The 25,227-nt window shown below is 44.3% G+C and overlaps 1 protein-coding gene across 2 annotated transcripts in view; it reads right to left on the reverse strand.

The window, feature by feature from the left end:
* The window catches only part of LOC110495126 (junction plakoglobin a), a 36,055-nt gene that overhangs the window by 7,940 nt on the left and 2,888 nt on the right, over positions 1-25,227 (reverse strand). Inside the window, exons 1-2 of one of the 2 annotated variants that reach the window (XM_090204723.1) lie at positions 14,719-15,175; positions 179-231 (exon numbers count right to left, since the gene is read on the reverse strand). In XM_090204723.1, coding sequence (XP_090060849.1) covers positions 179-191 — 13 coding nt within the window. In that variant the 5' untranslated portion in view covers positions 192-231; positions 14,719-15,175. Of the gene's footprint in view, positions 1-178; positions 232-14,718; positions 15,176-25,227 lie in introns of those variants that run through there. The other variant, XM_090204724.1, reaches the window with a different exon arrangement.

Here is a 25,227-nt window from a genome sequence, read left to right on the forward strand (position 1 = left end):
TTAGAAGTTACCTATGAGCCATTATGTGTCGAACATACTTGTTATTGCACTAAGGGGAAGACATTGTGTTCAGTTGAACAAAGGAGAGGAAGGAATATGAGGGAGAGGAGGAATTAAGAGGAAGAAAAAGGAAGAAATAAAAAAGGTTGAGAATAATATAGCCAGATTATGAACCCACTCTGCATTTCCATGGTGGCCTCCTGGGCTCAAACCAACAACAATGGAGAAGTCCTGAAATACACAAAAAAAATAGCATTTAGATCAATAATTATCTTTCACATTTTGCTACAAATTACAATCATACCACTATTTTACAGTATACAGTTTACTTTCATATTCTTCTATCCTGTTTTAAGGCTAAATATTAATTAGGCTGTTAGAATATGAAATCAAATGTATTTTAACTTTCTCCCAGGTAAGAATACAGATGATACAGGTGAACGAATGCCCTCCCTCTGAACAGTGCCAGAAATGACAACGCCGAGTCAGCAGCAAAGGCTGCTGGGATAGGAGGGGAGGGTGAGGGGGCAGAGGGACAGCTGCAGGACTGGAACGCCAACTGCTAAGCCCCCGCGGCCTTTAACCCCGGGCAGAGCCTCCGCCTATACAGCTGTGGGAGCTAGACACCTGCCTGCCGACTCACAGTATCAGCCACCAGAACCCGCTAGACAGGTTTCGAGTGAGTGAGTGAAAGTAAGTAGTCATTCATACACACCTTATTCCTCCTAAGACAACACCTTTATAGTGGACAGTCACACACACACACACACACATTTCCTCCTCAAAACACCACACCTTCACCTGTAACTACAGGCCCAATGCTTAATGACCATTTATCACTGGCTCATTTAAAATAAACACTCCCACCTCAGTTCCCCCCCCCCCCCCCCCCCCGCCCCCCCCAATCCTTATCAAGTCATTTTCCCGGCAGTACCTGCCTCTTATCTCTATTCTGCTCTCTTGTTGTGACTATCTATCATACACCCGGGCTCCGAAGATGTGGATGACGATAAAGGCAGCCCTCCGCACCCCTCTGATTCAGAGGGGTTGGGTTAAATGCAGAAGACACTTTTCAGTTGTACAACTGACTAGATATCCCCCTTTCCCTTTCTCTCCTCTCCTGAACTATCCGTCATGCAGCTAAAGTGCATTCCTTCTGAAGTGTTGGTTTGGGCCTCATCTACTCTTTCCCCATTTAAAAGGATTCCTCTCCTGGTTCACTCAGTTGGCCCAATGTGGTTTCTGCATTATGATGCAGTTACATGCCGACTCATTCTATTGCAGCCATGTTAGCTCACCATTAACATTGCATGGGGATATTTAACCAAAGCTATCTAACTGAATGTCTAGAATTCCACCAATATTCTAAACATTTCTTACAATTAAATGCATTTTAACTTTGTTTGGAGCCATTTCCCAAAGGGCAAAGGCCAAGTGTGTGAGTCTGTCCAAGTGTTTAAGCGTTTGTTTATGGGCATGTTATTTTCCGTGTGTGTGTGTGTGCGCGCGTCTCACATTGCACACATTCCTAATTCTGATGGTCTTCAGACTCAAAATAACCTCTGGTGCAGGAGAAAGCTAGTTGGAGGATAACCCACATCCACTGCTCAATGTAAACACTCGGTTTCACTGAACAAAACGTCACGACTTCTACACTCAACCCACCACTCACTCAATACATGATCAATGCTGTCTCGTTCATTGCAGTTAAATGCGATGGGAGCGGCACGTGACGCCACAGTCCACTCTAACGCCACAGTCCACTCTAACAATGTCACCAGTGTGTGGTTCAGATGTTTGCGGTGAAGGGAGTTACTGTAATTGAAGGGATGGGATTCTTCGCTGGACACAGACATTACTGACATGCTGTGTGTGTTTGTAAACTGGATCGGATTGTGGGAGATTCGGTGGGAAGAGTCAGGCTGTTTAGAGCCATTCTCCCAAAGAGCAAAAGGCCAAGTGTGCGTTTACACGTTTCTGTTTACGTGCATCTCATTTTTCAAACGCATGAATGTAGCAGCTTGAGACATCACACAGGTCCACATGAATGCGCCATACGACCAATAATTAGCGGAGATCAACTACGTATGACGAAGTCGATTTATTTTGCACCGCCTTTCCTTACTGATACGAGAGTGGGTATTCCTGACGCTTTTAAACCATTATAGTTACCTGCTCATTTCTAGACTCAGGCCGCAAACACATACAATATGAAATACTTCCTATGAGGCATGAGACAGAGTAGCTTACAAATTCACTTAATATTCAATAGAAAAGTCGGACAAATATAGGTTTCTTTCCAAATATATGCTGCTATGGAAATGAGGTGGAGGGTTGGACTGACTACCGTATGGCAGGAATGAAGGAAAGCAGATCCATTTTCCACCTTGTAGTAGCTAGGGGAGATAATGTGGCAAGTCGTGACAGCATGTCCCGCTGGCGTGTTGGTACTTGATGGGCGATGCACTAACATTCCTGGCTACCTCTGCCTTACCTTGTACCCAATCCAGGCACCTCCAGGTACTGTATTTACATATATGTGATTATGGCCAAATATAGCAAACATAATATATCCATCTATGAGCTTTACTATGCAAAAGCATATTAGTTTCATCTCATATATAGGACCGTTTTAGAAATGTAATTGCCATCCCTCTGGAAATCACATGTAATCACAAGTTCTTCTATGCTGCTCCAAAGTATTTTTGTACATGCGAGGTAGTAGAACTATTGTACCAGCGTACATAACTATTCTTGTCGTCTGAAATGAGTCTGGAGTTGCTCTGTGGGTCTGCCAAGCAGTGAGCCCTGTTACGGATGTGAATGATAGTACCACACCCTTCTGTCTTAGCCCCGGGGCTCAGAATGGGGGATGTGTGTGTTGTTTCAATCTCTAGAACTGGGGAGTTTTCATGCATTTCCCAGAGACCAGAAGTGTAGTGGAGATGCGTGTATAATTCTCACTAATGAACTTCCTGTGTTTTCCCCCTGGGTTCAGAGAGAAATTAGATTGTGTGTTTATTCTAGACCCTCCACCCAGAGAGCCCTCATGTGTACTTATCTCGCTGGCATTTGGAACAGACTGGTGAGTCACAGGCAAGTCACCATGTTGCCATGGGAGTGTCAGTATGTATATATGTGTGTGTGTGTGTATATATACACACACAGTATGCATCGGTCTCACTCTAGGCCCTTGAGAGGTACTTGTGCCTAGCTCAGCTCCATTGGGAATAGTCGAGTCACAGCCCAGCCAGCTAGCTAGCTGACCTATGGGGGTTCACAGTGAACGGGGCGTTGGCGTTTCTGTCTGAGCTTGTACTTTACAGGTACAAGCTGACTCATCATGGACACAGAAAATGTCTCCCAGGCTCTTTCCCCACCTCTCCTACTCTCTCTCACTCACTCTGTGTTTAAATAGAGGTGTGGCACTCATTTCTCCTTTTCCCAAGCTTGGGAGTGTCTCGTCATTTCAACTGTGCCAACTACCATTAGGTAATAATAAATTAAATTATACAGAAAAAAATTATACCATGGCAAATTTCAGAAATACTGGGCATGCTGTATATTCTGGTTCCACAAGCTTACACACACACACACACACCACACACCTCTGGAAGATGAAAAATGAACTTTTCATTGTTTTTGGTGAATCTGTCAGTTTGTGCCATCTGTTTTCCTGGGCAAGGCAGCAGGTTCAGACAACGCGTTCCGATTTGATTGTCGCGCTGTTGCGACACACCCCGCATCACCTTAGTAACAAAGACTTCACTCACACACACGCACACTCTACTGTTGACTTTATCTAGGTCTATCAACTCTTCCTGGTTGTCCATCAATCTTATTCTCACGCGTTTTTGTAACACTGTGCAAAACAGCCTCGGCAGCCTTGACCCTGACTGTACCAGACTATAGATGGCTATGGTGATACAGTTTATATGATAGCAGAGAAGAACAGATAGGAGAGAGAGAGGCATGTTGAGTGTGTTTTTACAGTGTTCTGGGTGCCGGTAAAACATCAGACCTAGAACTTGTGGCTCCTTCACCGACCCCCCCCCCCCCCTCCCTCCCTCCATTAGGAATCAACTGGAAATGAAAAGCATGGATTGCTTGAGCTGTGTGGACCACAAGTTAAAAGAAGTAGTAGTATTGCAATGTGTCGTCTACTGACAGAAAAACACTGTATACCTGCCAATGAACACTGCTACATCGTGGGTAGTGACCAGGAACTGCTGTTGGATTTCATGGTGTGTACTTCGGAGTGGACTTTGCTCCTCGGCCCTGCATTCTAAGTAGTGTGGTTAATGACTGATGGACTCGCTCCCTCCTACTGTACCTCGTTCCATTCTCTTTCACCACTGTACTAGGAGCTATACTTTCCTTCTCCAAACCCCTGCCCACCCCCACTATTGTTCTTCCTGAGCTACTGGGAGAGTTGAGGATTCTGATCTTGGGTCAGTTTTGCATTTCCCCCCACTACTGGTTAAGGTTAGGATTGGGGGAGGGGAATCTGATCCTAGATATACCTAGGGGAAGCTTTACCCTAGAGCATTCTGGACTGATGGGCAGGCCTTCCAGGAAGCACAACACATTGAGGGCAGGAATGTGACGGTCAGAGAGCCCCCAGTGGACGAGAGTGAAAGAGAGATGAATGCGGTTTGGCCCCATCGCTCTAATCCTGGTGTGACATTCCACACTAGCCCCATACATTTAGCCTCATTCAACACACTTTCCCGCTGCGAACATCAACCAAAATAGTCCTGAGCTAAACTCTCTCTGCACTGCAAATAAACACCATCACCTCCTCGCAGACAAACAAGTCATAATAACTATTGTCTCACAGCCAAACGATCCCTTCCTGACTAAACGGGCTCACGCAGACGCTGTGTCAGTGGATGATTAACTAGGTTCCACAGATGGTGTGAATACTGCTCATCATCTCCAGCCTCCACACACAGGCATGCCAGACTGGGGAGTGTCCTCATAACCCTGGCAAGGTGTGGCAGTGTGTGTGTGTGTGTGTGTGGTCTTTGGCTCCTATCTGGCAAAACACACCCATTCGCTGGAGTGTATAAACCGCAGCATTGCTAAATTTAAATTGGAACCTCTTTACAGCCCTATCCATTTATACACTGACTTGAAATCAAAAATGGCTATTAGCTTAAGCCTTGACACACTAAAAGATCCAGCGGTTTACCAAGATAAGGTTGACTGAACCAGGCTAGCCTAAACTACACCCAAAAGGAATGAAGAGGGCTAAATGACAGAGTGGAAGAACCCAGATCTCAGGAGATAAAAAGGGTTCAATCTGTGTCAAAAGCCTGATGGGGGAAAAAAACAATGGTGGAGGTGTGGCTCGAGGCATCATAGACCTTCACAGTCTAAACGTTGTGGGTCTCTAAAGCCGATCATAAATCTACATCTGAGAGCAGTAATACAATGTGCCAAATTTCTTTCTGGTCTCGTAGACAGAGGTTTGTTTTCTTGATCCTTGATCCTGGGAGACTTGTTCCACAGACAGCCATAAGAGACTAGAGACAGTTGTGACAGAGGTGGGGGGGGGGGGGGGGGGTACAGATCAAGCAGATTAAGTCCCATTACCACACATCTGTAAAGCTGCGTTCACCATCTGTGTATAAGATGGACCTACCTCCCCCCACACATATACGCACCGTGACACACACACAGATGGACACAGACACACACTAGGGTTTAATAGTGGGAACTGGGTTAGCAAGATTAAGAGATTTTCCATCCAAACCTACTCCTGTTTCCCGGGATAAATAACTGAGAAACCGGTAAATAATTTCTAAGGACCACATGATGTGAAATGGAAATGTTAATTTATAATGTCATGTCTAAAAATATAAAAAAAATCAGTCTTCTCTGCAGACTTTTCTGCATGATAAATAACACTGGGTGGTGACAGACAGCGCATATGGAGCGCAATTCACAGTGCGCGTCTTCACTCTTGCACAATACTCACCGGCCATCCGCCGGCCTCTCTCCTTAACTCTTGTGGAGTCCCAGGAAAAGCTAGACTAGAATGTAGTATATTTGCGTCCTAAGAGGGATGCAAGCTTGCTGAACGTTAAATGCTATGGTGATCGACTATAGCAGTTATTTATTCAGACCCATAACCATTCAATCTCGGTGAAGAGAAGCTAAATCCGTCTGCATCTTATTCTAGTCCCATATTATTCACGCATGTGAATAGAGGAGGGCCAACAATTTAACTGACGAGAACGAGGAAGCAACAAGAGCGAGAGAGCTAATATGCATTACTCACGTCGTACAACACTAGCAGAAATATTACAACAGGTAAGCTAATGAGTCAGCCTACTAATTATACAAAATGTAAAATAGGCCATATTATATTTCAAATTAAAATCTAAATTTACTAGCTTACAAATGTCCCGCACCAGCATCACGTGTTCTCCCCAGCTTCATGGTTTGAACAAGGTGCATAATTCCAGTCCATGTAAACAATAAGACAGGCCACAGTTAAAAAGTTTACTGGATCGTTTTACTTTCGTGCGTAATGTGCAGTAGCCTATTGGATAACGGCACAATCATTTGGGCTTTTTTGGGGCTCGGGCTAATAAAATGTCTTTAATGAATGGCTCGTCTGGCTCAGGTAGCATCAGGCTTGAATTTTCATGCCGATCAGAGCTCTAATCAAATCCTAACACATTTATATGACACCTGGTTTTGGACGGAAATGTTATTTAGCAGACACTCTTATATAGAGCGAATTACAGTCAGCGCATTCCTCTTAAGATAGCTAGGTGGGACCACCACATATCACAGGCATAGTGAGTACCGTTTCCCTCACCACCACATATCACAGGCATAGTGAGTACACTTTCCCTCACCACCACATATCACAGGCATAGTGAGTACACTTTCCCTCACCACCACATATCACAGGCATAGTGAGTAGTACCCTTTCCCTCACCACCACATATCACAGGCATAGTGAGTAGTACCCTTTCCCTCACCACCACATATCACAGGCATAGTGAGTAGTACACTTTCCCTCACCACCACATATCACAGGCAGAGTGAGTACACTTTCCCTCACCACATATCACAGGCAGAGTGAGTACACTTTCCCTCACCACCACATATCACAGGCATAGTGAGTACACTTTCCCTCACCACCACATATCACAGGCATAGTGAGTAGTACCCTTTCCCTCACCACCACATATCACAGGCAGAGTGAGTACACTTTCCCTCACCACATATCACAGGCAGAGTGAGTACACTTTCCCTCACCACATATCACAGGCAGAGTGAGTACACTTTCCCTCACCACCACATATCACAGGCATAGTGAGTAGTACCCTTTCCCTCACCACCACATATCACAGGCATAGTGAGTACCCTTTCCCTCACCACCACATATCACAGGCATAGTGAGTAGTACCCTTTCCCTCACCACCACATATCACAGGCATAGTGAGTACCCTTTCCCTCACCACCACATATCACAGGCAGAGTGAGTACACTTTCCCTCACCACCACATATCACAGGCATAGTGAGTAGTACCCTTTCCCTCACCACCACATATCACAGGCAGAGTGAGTACACTTTCCCTCACCACCACATATCACAGGCATAGTGAGTACACTTTCCTGCAAAGTAGCGATCAGCAAAGACTGGGCTAGTAAGGGGGTGGGGTTGTGGCGAGGAGGGCAATTATTTAAAATACTCTGAAGAGGTAGGGTTTCAGGTGCTTTCGGAAAAGATGGGCAGGGACTCTGCTGTCGTAGCTTCAGGGGGAAGCTGGTTCCACCATTGGGGTGCCAGGAAAGAGACAAGCTTGGTCCTGCTGAGTCATAGCTACTTGGTGTTGCTGAGAAATACCAGGTTACCCAGGAGAAAAAAATATTTATTAAAATCGGGATGAACGCTTGTAAAATACCGGGGGGGGGGGAAATTCAACACACACATATACTCTCTCTCTCTAAAATGGATTTGTGAGTGGTTGGCTTGCCAGCTGAGCCCCGCGGTCAGTAAGTGCTCTCTAGACATGGTACACACACAGCTGTGTGCCCCCTGTGTGTTTGGCAGGTGGTCTTGGTCCAGCTAGTCTGCTGAGAGAAAGCTTAAAGCCCTCAGGACCCTCTCACCACCATCTCCCCTTCTTATTCATACTCTCCCACTCACCCTTCACATTGTCCGCTGTGGGACCACGCAAAGAAATAGGGGTTAATTGGCCAATTGTGGAGTATAAAAATCTATACAGGAGGATGTGCAGTGGTGTGGAGCGTGATGCTAATGGATCTACTGTGTGGGCTACAGGAAGTTGTGGTTATTCCACGGTCAGACCAGGCTATGACTCAGCAGCACCGGGGGTCTGGACTGTTTTTTCCCCCCCAGTCAGAGGGACAGGCTCAACGACATTTGCTACACAGAGAGAATCGTTTCCCATGCAGATACAACCACATCAAAAACTAAATGTTGGGCCAATATTTAGTTACAGTTATCAGTAAAAATTGAAGAAAGGTGCAAGAAACTACTATCTGTGAAGGTTTACTTTAGGTGAATGCGCCCACTTGAGTGTAGGCTACAGTCCATTTATACCAACTTCAGTGGCCCTTAACTTGAACAAGGGAGATGATCGTAGACTACAGGAAAAGGAAGGCCGAACACGACCCCATTCCCATTGATGGGGCTATAGTGGAGCACACCAAGACAGTCGTGAAGAGGGCACGACAACGCCTTCTCCCCCTCAGCAGGCTGAAAAGATTTGGCAAGGGTCCCCAGATCCTCAAGAAATTCTACAGCTGCACTATCGAGAGCATCCTGACCAGTTGCATCAGCGCCTGGTATAGCATCTGCTTTGCATCCGACCGTAATGCACTAGAGGCTAGTGCTTACGGCCCAGTACGTCAATGGGGGCAAGCTTCCTGCCATCCAGGACCCATTTACAAGGCAGTGTCAAAGGAAGGCCCCAAAAAGTTGTCAAAGACTCCAGTCACCCATGTCATAGACCGTTCTCTCTGCTACTGCACAGCAAGGGGTACCGGAGCACCAAGTCTAGGTCCAAAAGGCTCCTTTGCAGCTTCTACCACCAAGCCATAAGTGGTTTGCTAAACAATTAATCAAAATGGCCATCTGGACTATTTGCATTGAAACCACTCTCATTTTTGTCTTTACACTGCTGCTACTCGCTGTTTATCATCTATGCAGTAACTTTACCCCCACCTACATGTTACAAATTACCTCGACTAACCTGTACCCCTGCACATTGACTTGGTACCGGTACCCCCTGTATACAGCCTCATTATTGTAACTTTTTTTTAAAACTTTAGTTTATTTAAATATTTTCTTAAAACTGCATTATTGGTTAAGGGGCTTATAATTAAGCATTTCACAGTAACACCTGTTGTATTTGGCGCATGTGACAAATAACATTTGATTTGAGGTTAGTGTCCACCCTGATATTGGAAGGTTGGGAGTTCGATCCTCGGCTGAGTCCTACCAAAGACTAAAAATGGGACCTGATCAGTCTCTGCTTCGCACTCAGGAGATAGATTGGCGGTAAGGCCCTGCGATAGACTAGCATCCTGTCCAGAGGGTTCACTCATAGGCTCCTGCCCTACGAGCTGTTCCAGCTACTTTCTTAGTCCATTTATCAGTCCACCGATAACAGCCAGTCGATGGAACTCCCCTCTCGGCTCCACTAGCATGCCAAACCCCCACTACAGTATGGCACATTGAAAAGGCTTAAGTACACAAAGCAGGGCCCTGCTGGCAGGATCGTATGTGAACCAGAGCGCTGGCGCACATTCGCCAACTTGAAAGAGGGGACGATATCTGATTCTGTGAAAATCTATGTCTAAGAGAACCTGCGTGTCAAAGACATTTTACGTCTGCTTATAATATGCTTTCAAGAGTCGAAGCATGAAGTCTCTCGGACTTAAAAAATAATAAAAATAATTTAAGGATTTAGGCCTAGTTTGAGTTTTGCTTACTGGACTTGATGAAATGCTTCATTAACACCCTAGCTAAAATACAGTGGCAGCATTATAAAATGGTGGCCATTCCCAAGACTTTAACAGCATGGTTTTACATTACAGCAGCTACATGGTGTCATTAGCAGTGATTCATTAGGAGAAATGCAATGCCTCAGCTAATGTTATTACTGTGTTAATTGACATAGCCCGGAAAACAGCTAGCAGTCAACTGCCAAATAAAAAACAAAACGATGACTTGCAAGTCAATGTAGGTTTTATTGGACATATTGTGTTACACTAGTGTCTAACCAGTAACTGATTAAATAATCATTCTAAAATATTAGGCTTACATCCATCAGTAGATGTGTCGAAAGAGTGTTACACCAGACCAAAGGGGGGGGGGGGGGGGGGGTAGAGTTGGCTCCGACTGGGACAAGCTATATGGGTAATTCATGTTTACTCCCTGTACGCTCCTCTCACTATGAATTATAGCAGGTCTGTGTTGTCTCTGAAGTGTGGAAGTGCAGACTAGGATCAGATTACAAAGAGAAGGGAAGGAGGAGGGGCCAGAGCAAAGGGCAGGAGGAAAGTGTGTAGCAGTAGAACTAGGCCTCCATGTCTGTGTGGCTTCTCTGATGTAACAACGACTGAGGGCCTATGGAAGGCTGTGTGGTCTATGGAAGAAGGCTGAGCCGTCATTGTGGTATCTGAAGAGTTGAGCTTGCCTTGTTTCCGGTCTCCATTGTTATAGAGCCCTCAAACTCAACTCTGGACCCGAAGCCAGTTCCACTGCTTTTCCCCCCTCCATTGTTCCCCTCTAAACAAGGACTGATTTAGACCTGGGACACCAGGTGCAATTAATTATCAGGTAGAACAGAAAACCAACAGGCTCCAGATCTTGTAGGGTAAGAGTTGAATACCCTTGTTAGAGAGTAACGAGAGGCTGTATTGTCACTGCAAGGAAGGACGATGCTGCATGAACTGATGTAACATGCTGTATACTCTGTATGGAGGTAGAACGGACGAGGAGGCTGGTGTCACACTATCTAGGGCGAATGGGAGGACGGCAATGGGAGTGAATGAAAATAAGTATTTTATAGTGAGCTTCGTTTCTCAGTTCTCGATGGGGACCATACAAGAGTTTTCTACAGAGCATCTAGAATGAATGTCTGTCACCGTTTGGACAGCGAGGTTCGCTTGGTTCCATCTAAAGCCCTCCTTTGGGGTCAGTGGGGAGGCTTCACCTGCTGCAGCGTGGATACTGGATATATGCATGGCTGTGCTGGTGAGCATTGAGGCGATGCGACAGATGATGAATATTTCAGAAAGATCAGAGGCGGAAGGGAGGCTAGGGAGAGCACGGAGGGGATTAAATCCGAGGGGACGCTAAAGAATACCACCCCCCGCCCAAAATATGTACCAGACATCCTTGGAGGGGAAGCTTGAGTAGCTACATTTACCTGCAGTGTTTATGCTTCCACTTCTAAAATGTTCTTCATGTAAACCGTGACCGATATAAAAGACGACAGGGGACTGAAGCACGGACAGAAGAGTACAGATAACTTTCTTTCTTTGGTGGAAGTGAGGTTATTGTGAGGTGTTGCTTCCATAAATAAATGTCACCTACACGTCATTGTGCATCAATCATTCTAACAGACACTTCATATCTGTGTGTGACTTATAGTCACTCTTCTAGATGGAGGCTGATGATTCTCTTCTCGGATACTGCATGTCTCCACGGTGAAGAATTCCCAGTCGTTAGCGTTCCTTTTCCACCACACCCGCACTCCTCCCTTCCTCTCCCGCTCATTGGAGTGCAATTAACGGATGAGTAGGAAGTGGGAGATGAGAGAGCAGAGTGAAGAGCGACACCACAGCAATGACTAGGAGTAATCATCCGAGTCAACTTCTTGAGAAGCATTGCTCAGTGCAGGCTAAACAAACCAGCCCAACTGTAAAATCTCTATTTAAGTCACTCATGGATTCAGGAATCCAGTCCACTCCAGTCTCTCCCTTCTCGTGAAACTATGTCAGTAATGAAAAAAATTATCAATGGTAATATATTCATAAAAGAAACAGACAGTAATGGATGCAGCCATTTCCAGCATGCTGACAGCAGATGTGGCGTGGTGGTTTATGAAGAGCTGTCTGATAGGAGCCGACTTGAAAATAATACACATGGCAGAGCAGTACCAGACTTCCAGAGCACCAAGTGATGAGGAAAAACGGTTGTTAGGCCTCCCCAGAAAAAAAAAAGTTGAGTGAATAATTCATATTTGTGACGGTAATGGGAGCACAGCTGTGTTGGTCACCCGGGCGATGCCAGCTTGGATGGATTCTTTCATATCGTGCCACCTCTGCCACTCCACTGATGACTGGGAAGAGGGTTCCAAGACACTTTGGGACTCTATTGTTTGTTTAATTTATCTTCATATCTTCTGTTCTGCCCTTGTGTAATGTCCTTGACATTTGCAACAGCCGTCCAATATGGAAGTCGTCTTAGTCTGGGGATAACGTATCAAAAGATAAGGATTTTTGTCTTTGACGTCCTTTGTTGTTCTATGCCAAGAATTTGTTTAAATGGTGGCGATGGGGAGGGTAGAAGTCAGAGTAAATCTGCTTTGAGTTGATAACAGCATTGTCTGAGAAGATATCTTAAGCCCCTGCCTGGCGATTTAACCCTTAGGAGATTAGGTCGATATCGTCCCACCTCCTCTTTAACCCCAGATAGAAGACGAGTCCATATCATGGCTGACCAGAAAGAAAGAGAAAAAAAAAACAGTCTTCCATCCCCATATGTAGCCTACACATGCACACAAACACACTCGACCTGGATACACACATTGACACCGAGGCCTGGTCCCACACGTGGCCTGATTAGGTTCTGTGGTGTAACTGAGCCCTCTGTTCTGCTCAGACGCCACCGGGGGAGGGCGGACAGGGGGTGAGGAGAGAGAGACTAAAGTCAAGACGAGGGAGGACAATTAGGTAGGGACGGGTCACATTTTAGACGTTGCAAACGTGGAACCAAGTTAGAGACACACGTAACAAGACAGCATGATAATAAAAGGAAGGAAAGAAAAGAAAGAGGAGGAGATATATGGAGTTGGTTGAATCGCCGGTAATCCCCTCACCCCATGCTGGCCTAATGTAGGACAATATCAAGGAATTAAGCAGGGGGAAGGATTAGCGCCAGTATGACCCCAGCTGCAGCTGAAAATCTCAGCCTAAACCCCCCCAGAGGCAGTCAGCAGCCCCAGGCGAGCCAGACTGCACCTCATGGCACAGCACCAGCAGCATGGCAGGCCTGGCCAGGGCAGACCAGGAGAATGCACTGGCGTAGAGAATGTGTGAAGGGATGAAACTCAATTCAACCTGACATCCATTCAAAACATCAGTTGGGCTCACTGGCCCAGACTCAATATGCAGTTGAATGCCAAAAACTTGGTTGTTTTGATGCGATTGTTCTTGGTTGTTTCTGGTCATTGGAATGGCATGATCATGACTGGTGTGACAGCTCTCCATCTTGACAGACATCTATCTGTCCAGCCCTAATACCAGGCTGTGCCAAGTCAAATTTGACTTGGACAGTTATTAAAGTTGGTCTTTGGTGTATTTGAAAAGACTAAACCATGTAAGATGAGCAAACAAGATACTGTTATTTTGGTTGCATGTTGGAAGTGAAAGTGGATTTACTTGTGAAATAAAATGAGAGGATCTGTGCTCTGCTATTGCAGTGGCATAGAGGAGGTAGTAAAACTACTGTAACTAATGGCATATGGTTCCCTTTGGAAAAGGATGAATGAGGCAATAGAGGTTCACTGGTATGGATAATGTCATCAGCCTGAACACCTTGTTTGTGTCCAATGGGCCTTGATCAAAAGTAGTGCACTATATAGGGAATAGGGTGCCAATTGGGACAAAGACCTGGACATTACTGGCACCACTTCCCTTGTGGATCTGAACTGCCCTAAAAGAGAATCCATTGTAGGTGTGAAAGTCATGTAAGGACATTTCGGTATCAGTATTATTCATCCTAACCCATTATGCATGTGTGAACCATGCAGGCACTCATGTCATGCCCCACCCCCAACTCAACGGGGTTGTCAAAGCCCCGGGGGGGCGGGGGGGGCAGTGGATTTGACAATGGATGAGGGGTAGACGAACTTCGATCATCTCTCACTCTCTACTGTGTACCCACACGGTCACACCAGTATTGACTTTCAGCTCTATTCAAATGTGCATGAAGTCAAGAAGTTGATCAATAGTTTGTCAACAACAAAAATGCGCACATCTATTTGGCAGGAACAGCGTTTGACAAAACCTTGTAGCGACAAACTATCAACATTTGCTCTTAAATAGGCAGGAAGGAGTAAACGGTTTCTGTTGTGCAACAGTATCGGTGTAATGAATACACCCACGATAACTAATGTCCTACTTTTTAACGACGTTTGGGTGGCGACTAGACACTTGACAATAGGAAAGGAACATTACGCTATTCTGCCATCAGGTTCAGAGACAAATCTAAAAATTGAAGGAGACAGAATGTCAGAGATAGGCTACATTGTATCCAGACCGGGAAGAACATTTATGGAACGCTGGGAAATTATGTTCCCAGTTTAGAGACAAGCGCAACACAGGAATGGAGAAACTGTGATTATCCTATCCCACTCGACTAACTTGACACGAATTTACTCTCTCCGAAGACTGTCAATACACGGAAATGTGACCATAAATACATATCTTTCTTACCTGTCAAAATACAAGAAGTTGTTTCGAATATTCCAAGTCTACACAGGTCCACAAACAGACTTTTCCACCGATATACTTTGTTCTCTATGCCTCACCTCAACTGCGGTAGGATGATACTCAGAACAATGAGTAAAAAGGCTAACATCGGAGACTCCGCCCCTCTTACCACAAGCGCTGTCGACCCGACCCCACCCTTTAATTCTCCACAATTTGGAATTTAAACGCAATTGGCCAGAACAAAACAAAGGTGTGTTTACTTGAGTCTACCGACCAATTAATATTAAACCTCTGTACAGTAATATTCATTTTGTTTCAACGGTATTTTTGGTCAACTACATTAATAAAACATTGTTACTTAGTTTTTCGAATGTACAACTATGGATAAAATGTTAGTGGTTAGCATGCCCTGCTCACACAGGGTATTAGTCTACCTGTGTGAGAAAGTAACCTACAGAATGGCCACACCTTTGGCTACGTCATGAAACTTGCCGAGACAGAAGGTGAGTCACATGGGTAGACTAGCTTTTATGTCGCGAAGTGGTGGCATAAATTCGTATCACATTTTTATAGAGAAGACAGCCCACAGTGGTGGAAAAAGTACCCAATTGTCATAATAGAAAAATACTCAAGTAAAAGTGAAAGTCACCCAGTAAAACACTACTTGAGTAAAGGTATTTGGTTTTAAATATCCTTAAGTATCAAAAGTAAAATGATTAATAATGTCAAATTCCTTAAATTAAGCAAACCAGACTCCACCATTTTCTTGCTTTTTATTTATTTACGGATAGCCGGGGCACATTCCAACACTCAGACATAATTTACAAACAAGGCATGTGTGTGTAGTGAGTCCTTCAGATCAGAGGCAGTAAGGATGACTTGGGATGTTCCCTTGATAAGTGCATGAATGACAATTTCCCTGTCCTGCTAAGTATTCACAAAAATGTTATGAGTACTTTTGGATGTCAGGGAAAATGTATGGAGTAAAAGGTACATTCTTTTCTTTAAGAATGTAATGAAGTTAAATTAAAAGTTGTCAGAAATATAAATAGTAAAGTAAAGTACAGATAGCCCAAAAAGCTACTTAAGTAGTACTTTAAAGTATTTTTGCTTAAGTACTTTACACTACTGCATACAAATACACTCATACAAATCACAAACGTCTGTGACTTTCACCATGGATTTAATGGAACCTGACACTTTTGCTTTGTTGTCTGCTTTTTCTGTGAGGAAAATCACACAAACACCATTCAAGACAGTGATGATGGGGTGTTGTTGCCCCTAGACACCCATCTAAGGTCATGGGAGAGGGAGAAAGTGCAAGACAGAGACGCAAAATACAAGTTAAATCTGGATTCATAATTTTAACCCACATTCACACTCTCATTCGTCTTTTCGAGAAGAAAAAAACTCAGTGGGCACAGAGAGAGTTTTAGTAACTTGTGGATGAAAATTAAAAGTGACACCCTGCATGGTGTTAGGAGTCTAGAAAGGATAGAGAATGAGGTTGTGTGAGGAAAGTGACAGAGAGAAAGTGAGCATGTGGAAAGTGTTTGTCTCTCGCATGCTATGTGACAGACTGAAATAGGTCAGTCCATATCCTGCCTCGGGGTGTATTGTTGTCAGGCTAGCAGCTAGCTGTCCATTGTGACAGCCATATTCTATCCCCTTAGCTGGATGAGACAGGGGCCAGAGCCGGTGGCACGGCATATTGGGTCAGTGCTGCTGATTATATAGGCCATGCGTCTGGGTGTAAAAGCATGTGTGTGGTTGACAGACTAATGTCTGAAAGCCTTAGGGCTAATTGACACTTGACACTTGTGTACTTTGTGATTGTGTTGTCTAGTCTACTCTTAGTAAATTGTCGTTTTGAGTGAACCTATTAGAACCTAACATGCAAACCTATTAGGAAGAATGTATCAATAAGTTATTGGTGAGGGAACCTGCAATTTCTCCCAAAGTTGAGAAATGGTTTGACTGGTCCATTCGTGAATTAACACAGACTTTGGCTCAAGAGATCACATGATTGTTCATATCACAATAACTCACTTTAAATTTCTTCTGAAGTGGTGTAACATGATTACAACTGTGTATTACAATAAAAAAGGCTGAATTTCATTCATTTGTTTTAAATCAATTCTATCATTAACTCTGCTAAACTTTCTTTAGAGATGAATGGATATTGTGGATAAGTGGCCATAGGATTTTCAGTGAGATGAATGGTCCTATTGTTTAAACACTGCATGCCTTGTCCTTGAACATTAGCCTGGAGGAATTATAGTGTGGGGTTCATGTGGGTTTCTGACTCATTGACTCGGTCTTGCCACCTATTTAGGGGCCTTCAAAGACGGGTGTTGACTCTTTGTTAAGGTGGGACCATTGAGGTAGATTTTCTAAAGATTTTCTCCAGAATCAAAAACAGAACATTCATCTGGTTCTCTTGTATGGGCAAGCATAACACACCCTATTCCTCTGTATTTTCTCTCTCTTTCACGCATGCACACACCACAATGCCTCCTACGTGATATCACAGATGTATTCATTAGCTTGTAGTAAGGCTGGTAGCTGCTCTGAACTTACTACATAGGGGTCATCTGAACATTCTGATGACTATATTTGGGTGCCAGTGACCAATCAGCCCTCTCCGACCTCAAAGCAACTGGACCAATGAATCTCAGTGTATATGACTGAGTCAGTCTTTCACTCCAAGGTCATGGCTGGCTGATATGATGTCCTGCCTCACAATACTCCACTGTCTCTGCTTTTACACCCGACAGGAAATGGCCCCATTGTCCTTGGGAGAGGATGAGGCCGCCTGTCCGGGACCGGACCAGCCTTATCGGCTGGATTGATGGAGAGTGTTGTAAATTATTAACGGCTGTTTCCCCAATGTGAGACACTGTAGTCTTGTGTTTAATGCGGAAGAATGGACAGTGGGAAGCTATATATGATCTCACACCACAAGACAGAATTAGACTACTCTGCTACATTAAAACGTGTTCGAGTGATTAGTGTAGAGAGGTTCAAGTACCAATGCTTTTTTGATGGATTAATATGGATAATAATATTGTCTATAAAGTGGATTGTTTAGCATGCAACAGCTATGACAGAGTATATGTGATAATATCTATAATGTCCTTTGTAACTCAGTTGCTAGAGCATGGTGCTTGTAACGGCAGGGTAGTGGCGTTCCCAGTGCCAACCATACGTAAAATGTATGCACGCATGACTGTCACTTTGGATAAAAGCATCTGCTAAATGGCATATTATATACTGTATATATACAGTTGAAGTCGGAAGTTTACATACACTTAGGTTGGAGTCATTAAAACTCATTTTTCCACTCCACAAAGTTCTTGTTAACAAACTATAGTTTTGGCAAGTCGGTTAGGACATCTACTTTGTGCATGAGAAGTAATTTTTCCAACAATTGTTTACAGACAGATTATTTCACTGTATCACAATTCCAGTGGGTCAGAAGTTTACATACACTAAGTTGACTGTGCCTTCAAACAGCTTGGAAAATTCCAGAAAATGATGTCATGGCTTTAGAAGCTTCTGATTGACTCAAATGATGTAAATTAGCCTATTGGAGGTGTACCTGTGGATGTATTTCAAGGCCTACCTTCAAACTCAGTGCCTCTTTGCTTGACATTATGGGAAAATCAAAAGAAATCAGCCAAGACCTCAGAATTTATTTTGTCTGGTTCAATTTGTCTGGTCCACAAGTCTGGTTCATCCTTGGGAGTAATTTCCAAATGTCTGAAGGTACCACGTTCATCTGTACAAACAATAGTACGCAAGTATATACACCATGGGACCATGCAGCCGTCATACCGCTCAGGAAGGAGACGTGTTCCGTCTCCTAGAGATGAACGTACTTTGGTGCGAAAAGTGCAAATCAATCCCAGAACAACATCAAAGGACCTTGTGAAGATGCTGGAGGAAACAGTAAAACAAGTCCTATATCAACATAACCTGAAAGGCTGCTCAGCAAGGAAGAAGCCAGTGTTCCAAAACCGCCATAAAAAACTACGGTTTGCAACTGCACATGGGGACAAAGATCGTACTTTTTAGAGAAATGTCCACTGGTCTGATAAAACAAAAATAGAACTGTTTGGCCATAATGACCATTGTTATGTTTGGATGAAAAAGGGGGAGGCTTGCAAGCCGAAGAACACCATCCCAACCGTGAAGCATGGGGGAGGCAGCATCATGTTGTGGGGGTGCTTTTCTGCAGGATGGACTGGTGCACTTCACAAAAGATGGCATCACGAGGCAGGAAAATGATGTGGATATTTTGAAGCAACATCTCAAGACACCAAGTTAAAACTTGGTCGCAAATGGGTTTTCCAAATGGACAATGACCCCAAGTACACTTTCAAAGTTGTGGCAAAATGGCTTAAGGACAATAAAGTCAAGGTATTGAAGTGGCCATCACAAAGACCTGACCTCAATCCTATAGAAAATGTGTGGGCAGAACTGAAAAAGTGTGTGTGAGCAAGGAGGCCTACAAATCTGACTCAGTTCCATGAGCTCTGTCAGGAGGAATGGGCCAAAATTCACCCAACTTATTGTGGGAAGCTTGTGGAAGGCTACCAGAAACGTTTGACTCAAGATAAACAATTTAATGGCAATGCTACCAAATACTAATTGAGTGTATGTAAACTTCTGACCCACTGTAAATGTGATGAAAGAAATAAAAGCTGAAATAAATCCTTCTCTCTACTATTATTCTGACATTTCACATTCTTAAAATAAAGTGGTGATTCTAACTGACCTAAGACAGGGAATTTTTAATAGGATTAAATGTCAGGAATTGTGCAAAACTGAGTTTAAATGTATTTGGCTTAGGTGAATATAAACTTCTAACTTCAACTGTATATACACACACTGAGTGTACAAAACCTTAAGGACACCTGCTCTTTCCATGACAGACTATCCAGGTGAAAGCTATGATCACTTGTTAAATCCACTTCAATCAGTGTTGATGAAGGTGAGGAGACAGGTTAAAGAAGGATTTTAAAGCCTTGAGACAATATAGATATGGATTATGTGTGTACCATTCAGAGGGTAAATGGGCAAGACAAAAAATCTAAGTGCCTTTGAACGGGGTATGGTAGTAGGTGCCAGGTGCACTGGTCTGTGTCAAGAACTGCAATGCTGCTGGGTTTTTCACTGTAACTAACAGTTTTCTGTGTGTATCGAGAATAGTCCACCCACCCAAAGAACATCCAGTCCAACTTGAAACAAATGTGGGAAGCATTGGAGTCAACATGGGCCAGCATCCCTGTGGAACGCTTTCGAAACCTTGTAGAGGCCATGCCCGGGCGAATTGAGGCTGTTCTGAGGGCAAAAGGGGGTGTGCAACTCAATAATAGGAAAGTGTTCTCAATGTTTAGTACACACGGTGTGTATATATTATTATTATTCAAAATAAACTATAGGTATTTCAAGACTGATAATCAAATTTGTTATCCATCAATTTATTTTTAACATGTTTTTCATGTACAAATATTTAATTGAACACATTTTGAAAGTCAATGCATTGCTTTGTACATGACTTTAGCCACTAGAGGTAGACAGTAGCCACGCATCAAAACACACAACACTACACATTCAAATACTGCTTTACCCCATATTTCAGCACCACCGTGTGTGTGTGTGTGTGTGTGTCAGTGGACGCTGCTGAGGGGAGGACGACTCATAAATGGCTGGAAGGGAGTCGATGGAATGGTATCAAACGCGTGGTTTCCACATGGTTCATACCAATCCATTGACTCCATTCCAGCCATTACTATAAGGCGTCCTCCCCTCAGCAGCCTCCAATGGTGTGTGTGTGTGTGTGTGTGTGTGTGTGTGTGTGTGTGTGTGTGTGTGTGTGTGCAGATGTGCTGTTCACGGTCAGATGGATGCATTCCCAAAGGGGTTTGGTGGTTCTCTCTGGGGGTTAAAATAGCCAGCATTTGCTGCTCCAACCCAGTGTTGGCATCTTAAGTAGCGTGGGAGAATCTAGATATAGAGTAGGAGAGAGATGAAGCCCATCTTTAGAATGGGAGAGACATCAAGCCCATAAGAGTTCCTGCTGTTTTGGGAGGAGTGGTACAATTTCACATCAAATTGGTCCTTTACAATTTTCTCACCATATACAGTACTGTGCAAAAGTTTTAGGCAGGTCAGGTGTGAAGAAAATGCTGTAAAGTAAGAATGCTTTCAAGAATAGACATAATAGATTATATTTATCAATTAACAAAATACAAAGTGAGTGAACAGAAGAATATACATCAAATCAATATTTGGGGTGACCACCCTTTTCCTTCAAAACAGCATCCATTCTTCTAGGTACACTTGCACACAGTTTTTGAAGGAAGTCGTCAGGTAGGTTGGACCAAACATCTTGGAGAACTAACCACAGTTCTGTGGATTTAGGCAGCCTCAGGTACTTCTCTCTCTTCATGTAATCCCAGCCAGACTTGATGATGTTGAGATCAGGGCTCTGTGGGGGCCATACCATTACTTCCAGGACTCCTTGTTCTTCTTTACGCTGAAGATACAGCGAAAATCATTAAGAACTATGTTTGGGGTCATTGTCATGCTGCAGAATACATTTGGGGCCAATCAGATGCCTCCCTGATGGTATTGCATGATGGATAATTATCTGCCTTTACTTATCAGCATTGAGACCATTAATTCTGACCAAACTCCATTTGCAGAAATGCATTCCCAAACTTGCAAGGTACCTCCACCATGCTTCACTGTTGCCTGCAGACACTCATTTGTGTACTGCTCTCCAGTCCGTCGGCGAACAAACTACCTTCTGCTAGACAAATATTTCAAATTTTGACTCATCAGTCCAGAGCACCTGCTGCCATTTTTATGCACCCCAGTTCCTGTGTTTTTGTGCATAGTTGAGTATCTTGGCCTTGTGTCCACGTGTAGGTATGGTATTTTGGCCGCAAGTCATCTATGAAGGCCACTTCTGACCAGACTTCTCCGGACAGTGGATGGGTGTACCAGGGTCTCACTGTTTTCTGCCAATTCTGAGCTGATGGCACTGCTGGACATCTTCTGATTGTGAAGTGCTGCAGTAAGTTTCCTTGGCCGACCACTGCGTCTACGGTCCGTTTCTTTGTGCTTCTTCAAAAGAGTTTGGACAGCACATCTGGAAACCCCTGTCTGCCTTGACATTTCTGTCTGGGAGAGACCTTGCTGAGGCAGTATACAGTGCCTTGCAAAAGTATTCACCCCCTTGACGGTTTCCCTATTTTGTTGCATTTCATGTCATGGACATACACAATAGTCCAAATTGGTGAAGTGAAAAAAATAACTTGTTTAAAAAAACGTGAAAGTGGTGCGTGCATATGTATTCACCCCCTTTGTTATGAAGCCCCTAAATAAGGTCTGGTGCAACCAATTCCCTTCAGATGTCACATATTTAGTTAAATAAAGTCCACCTGTGTGCAATCTAAGTGTCACATGATCTGTCACATGATCTCAGTATATACAGTTGAAGTTGGAAATTTACATACACTTAGGTTGGAGTCATTAAAACTCGTTTTTCAACCACTCCACCAATTTCTTGTTAACAAACTACAGTTTTGGCAAGTCGGTTAGGACATCTACTTTATGCATGACAAGTAATTGTTCCAACAATTGTTTACAGACTGATTATTTCACTGTATCACAATTCCAGTGAGTCAGAAGTTTACATACAATAAGTTGACTGTGCCTTTAAACAGCTTGGAAAATTCCCGAAAATTATGTCATGGCTTTAGAAGCTTCTAATAGGCTAATTGACATAATTTGAGTCAACTGGAGGTGTACCTGTGGATGTATTTCAAGGCCTACCTTTGAACTCAATAGCTCTTTGCTTGACATCATGGGAAAATCAAAAGAAATCAGCCAAGACCTCAGAAAAAATATTGCGGACCTCCACAAGTCTGGTTCATCCTTGGGAGCAATTTCCAAACGCCTGAAGGTACCACGTTCATCTGTACAATAGTACGCAACTATAAAAACCATGGGACCACACAGCCGTCATACCGCTCAGGAAGGAGATACGTCCTGTCTCCTAGAGATGAACGTACTTTGGTGTGAAAAGTGCAAATCAATCCCAGAACAACATCAAAGGACCTTGTGAAGATGCTGGAGGAAACAGGTACAAAAGTATCTATATCCACAGTAAAATGAGTCCTAGATCGACATAACCTGAAAGGCTGCTCAGCAAGGAAGAAGCCACTGCTCCAAAACCGCCATAAAAAAGCCAGACTACGGTTTGCAACTGCACATGGGGACAAAAATCGTACATTTAGCAGAAATGTCCTCTGGTCTGATGAAACAAAAATATAATTGTTTGGCAATAATGACCATCGTTATGTTTGGAGGAAAAAGGGGGAGGCTTGCAAGCCGAAGAACACCCGTTAAGCACGGGTGTGGCAGCATCATGTTGTGGGGGTGCATTGTTGCAGGAGGGACTGGTGCACTTCACAAAATAGATGGCATCACGAGGAAGGAAAATTATGGATATATTGAAGCAACATCTTAAAATAAAGTGCTGATCCTAACTGACCTAAGACAGGGAATTTTTGATAGGATCAAATGTCAGGAATTGTGAAAAACTGGGTTTACGTGTATTTGGCTAAGGTGCATGTAAACTTCCGACTTCAACTGTATACACCTGTTCTGAAAGGCCCCAGAGTCTGAAACACCACTAAGCAAGGGGCACCACAAGCAAGCTGCACTATGAAGACCAAGGAGCGCTCCTAACAGGTCAGGGACAAAGTTGTGGAGAAGTACTGATAAGGGTTGGGTTATAAAAAAACATCCGAAACTTTGAACATCTCACGGAGCACCATTAAATCCATTATTTAAAAAATTGAAAGAATATGGCACCAGAACAATCCTGCCAAGGAAGGGCCTCCCACCAAAACTCAGACCAGGCAAGGAAGGCATTAATCAGAGAGGCAACAAAGAGACCAAAGATAACCCTGAAGGAGCTGCAAAGCTCCACAGCAGGGATGGGAGTATCCCTGAGGGGAATAGTTATGCACGCTCAAGTTCTTATTTCTTGTTTGTTTCACAAAAAATATTTAGCGTTGTCACGGTTTTCTTGATGAGAAGGAGAGTCGGACCAAAATGCAGCGTGTAGATTGCGATCCATGTTTTAATGAACAAACGTAAAACACGAATCAATGCAAACACTACAAAATAAAGAACGTGATGAACGTAACGAAAACCTAAAACAGCCTATCTGGTGAAAAAACACATAGACAGGAACAATCACCCACAAACACACAGTGAAACCCAGGCTACCTAAATATGGTTCCCAATCAGAGACAATGACGAACACCTGCCTCTGACTGAGAACCATATCAGGCTGAACATAGAAATAGACAAACAAGACATGAAACATAGAATACCCACTCAGATCACACCCTGACCAATCAAAACATAGAAAATACAAAGTAAACTATGGTCAGGGCGTGACAGTACCCCCCCCCCCAAGGTGCGGACTCCGGCCGCAAAACCTGAACCTATAGGGGAGGGTCTGGGTGGGCATCTGTCCGCGGTGGCGGCTCTGGCACTGGACGTGGACCCCACTCCATGACAGTTTTAACCCCCCTCCTAAACGTCCCTAAATAGGTTACCCACCACAATGATAACATGGGACAGAGGGACAGCTCGGGACAGAGGTAACTCGGGACAGATGGGTAGCTCAGCACTGAGAGGAAGCTCAGCACTGAGAAGAAGCTCAGCACTGAGAAGAAGCCCAGGCAGGTAGTAGAAACTACCAGAACCTGGCTGGCTGGCGGTTTCAGCAGATCCTGGTCGACTAGCAGATCTGGAAGAATCTGGTCGACTGGCGGATCTGGGAGAATCTGGTCGACTGGCGGATCTGGGAGAATCTGGTCGACTGGCGGATCTGGGAGAATCTGGTCGACTGGCGGATCTGGGAGAATCTGGTCGACTGGCGGATCTGGGAGAATCTGGTCGACTGGCGGATCTGGGAGAATCTGGTCGACTGGCGGATCTGGGAGAGTCTGGTCGACTGGCGGATCTGGGAGAGTCTGGTCGACTGGCGGATCTGGGAGAGTCTGGTCGACTGGCGGATCTGGGAGAGTCTGGTCGACTGGCGGATCTGGGAGAGTTTGGACGACTGGCGGATCTGAGAGAGTTTGGACGACTGGCGGATCTGAGAGAGTCTGGACGACTGGCAGATCTGGAAGAGTCTGGTCGACTGGCAGATCTGGAAGAGTCTGGTCGACTGGCAGATCTGGAAGAGTCTGGTCGACTGGCAGATCTGGAAGAGTCTGGTCGACTGGCAGATCTGGAAGAGTCTGGACGACTGTCAGATCTGGAAGAGTCTGGACGACTGTCAGATCTGGAAGAGTCTGGACGACGGGCAGATCTGGAAGAGTCTGGACGACGGGCAGATCTGGAAGAGTCTGGACGACGGGCAGATCTGGAAGAGTCTGGACGATTGGCAGATCTGGAAGAGTCTGAACGACGGGC

This window comes from Oncorhynchus mykiss, chromosome 17 (genome assembly GCF_057628025.1).
Source record: "Oncorhynchus mykiss isolate SJ-2025 chromosome 17, ASM5762802v1, whole genome shotgun sequence".
Lineage (NCBI taxonomy): Eukaryota > Metazoa > Chordata > Actinopteri > Salmoniformes > Salmonidae > Oncorhynchus > Oncorhynchus mykiss.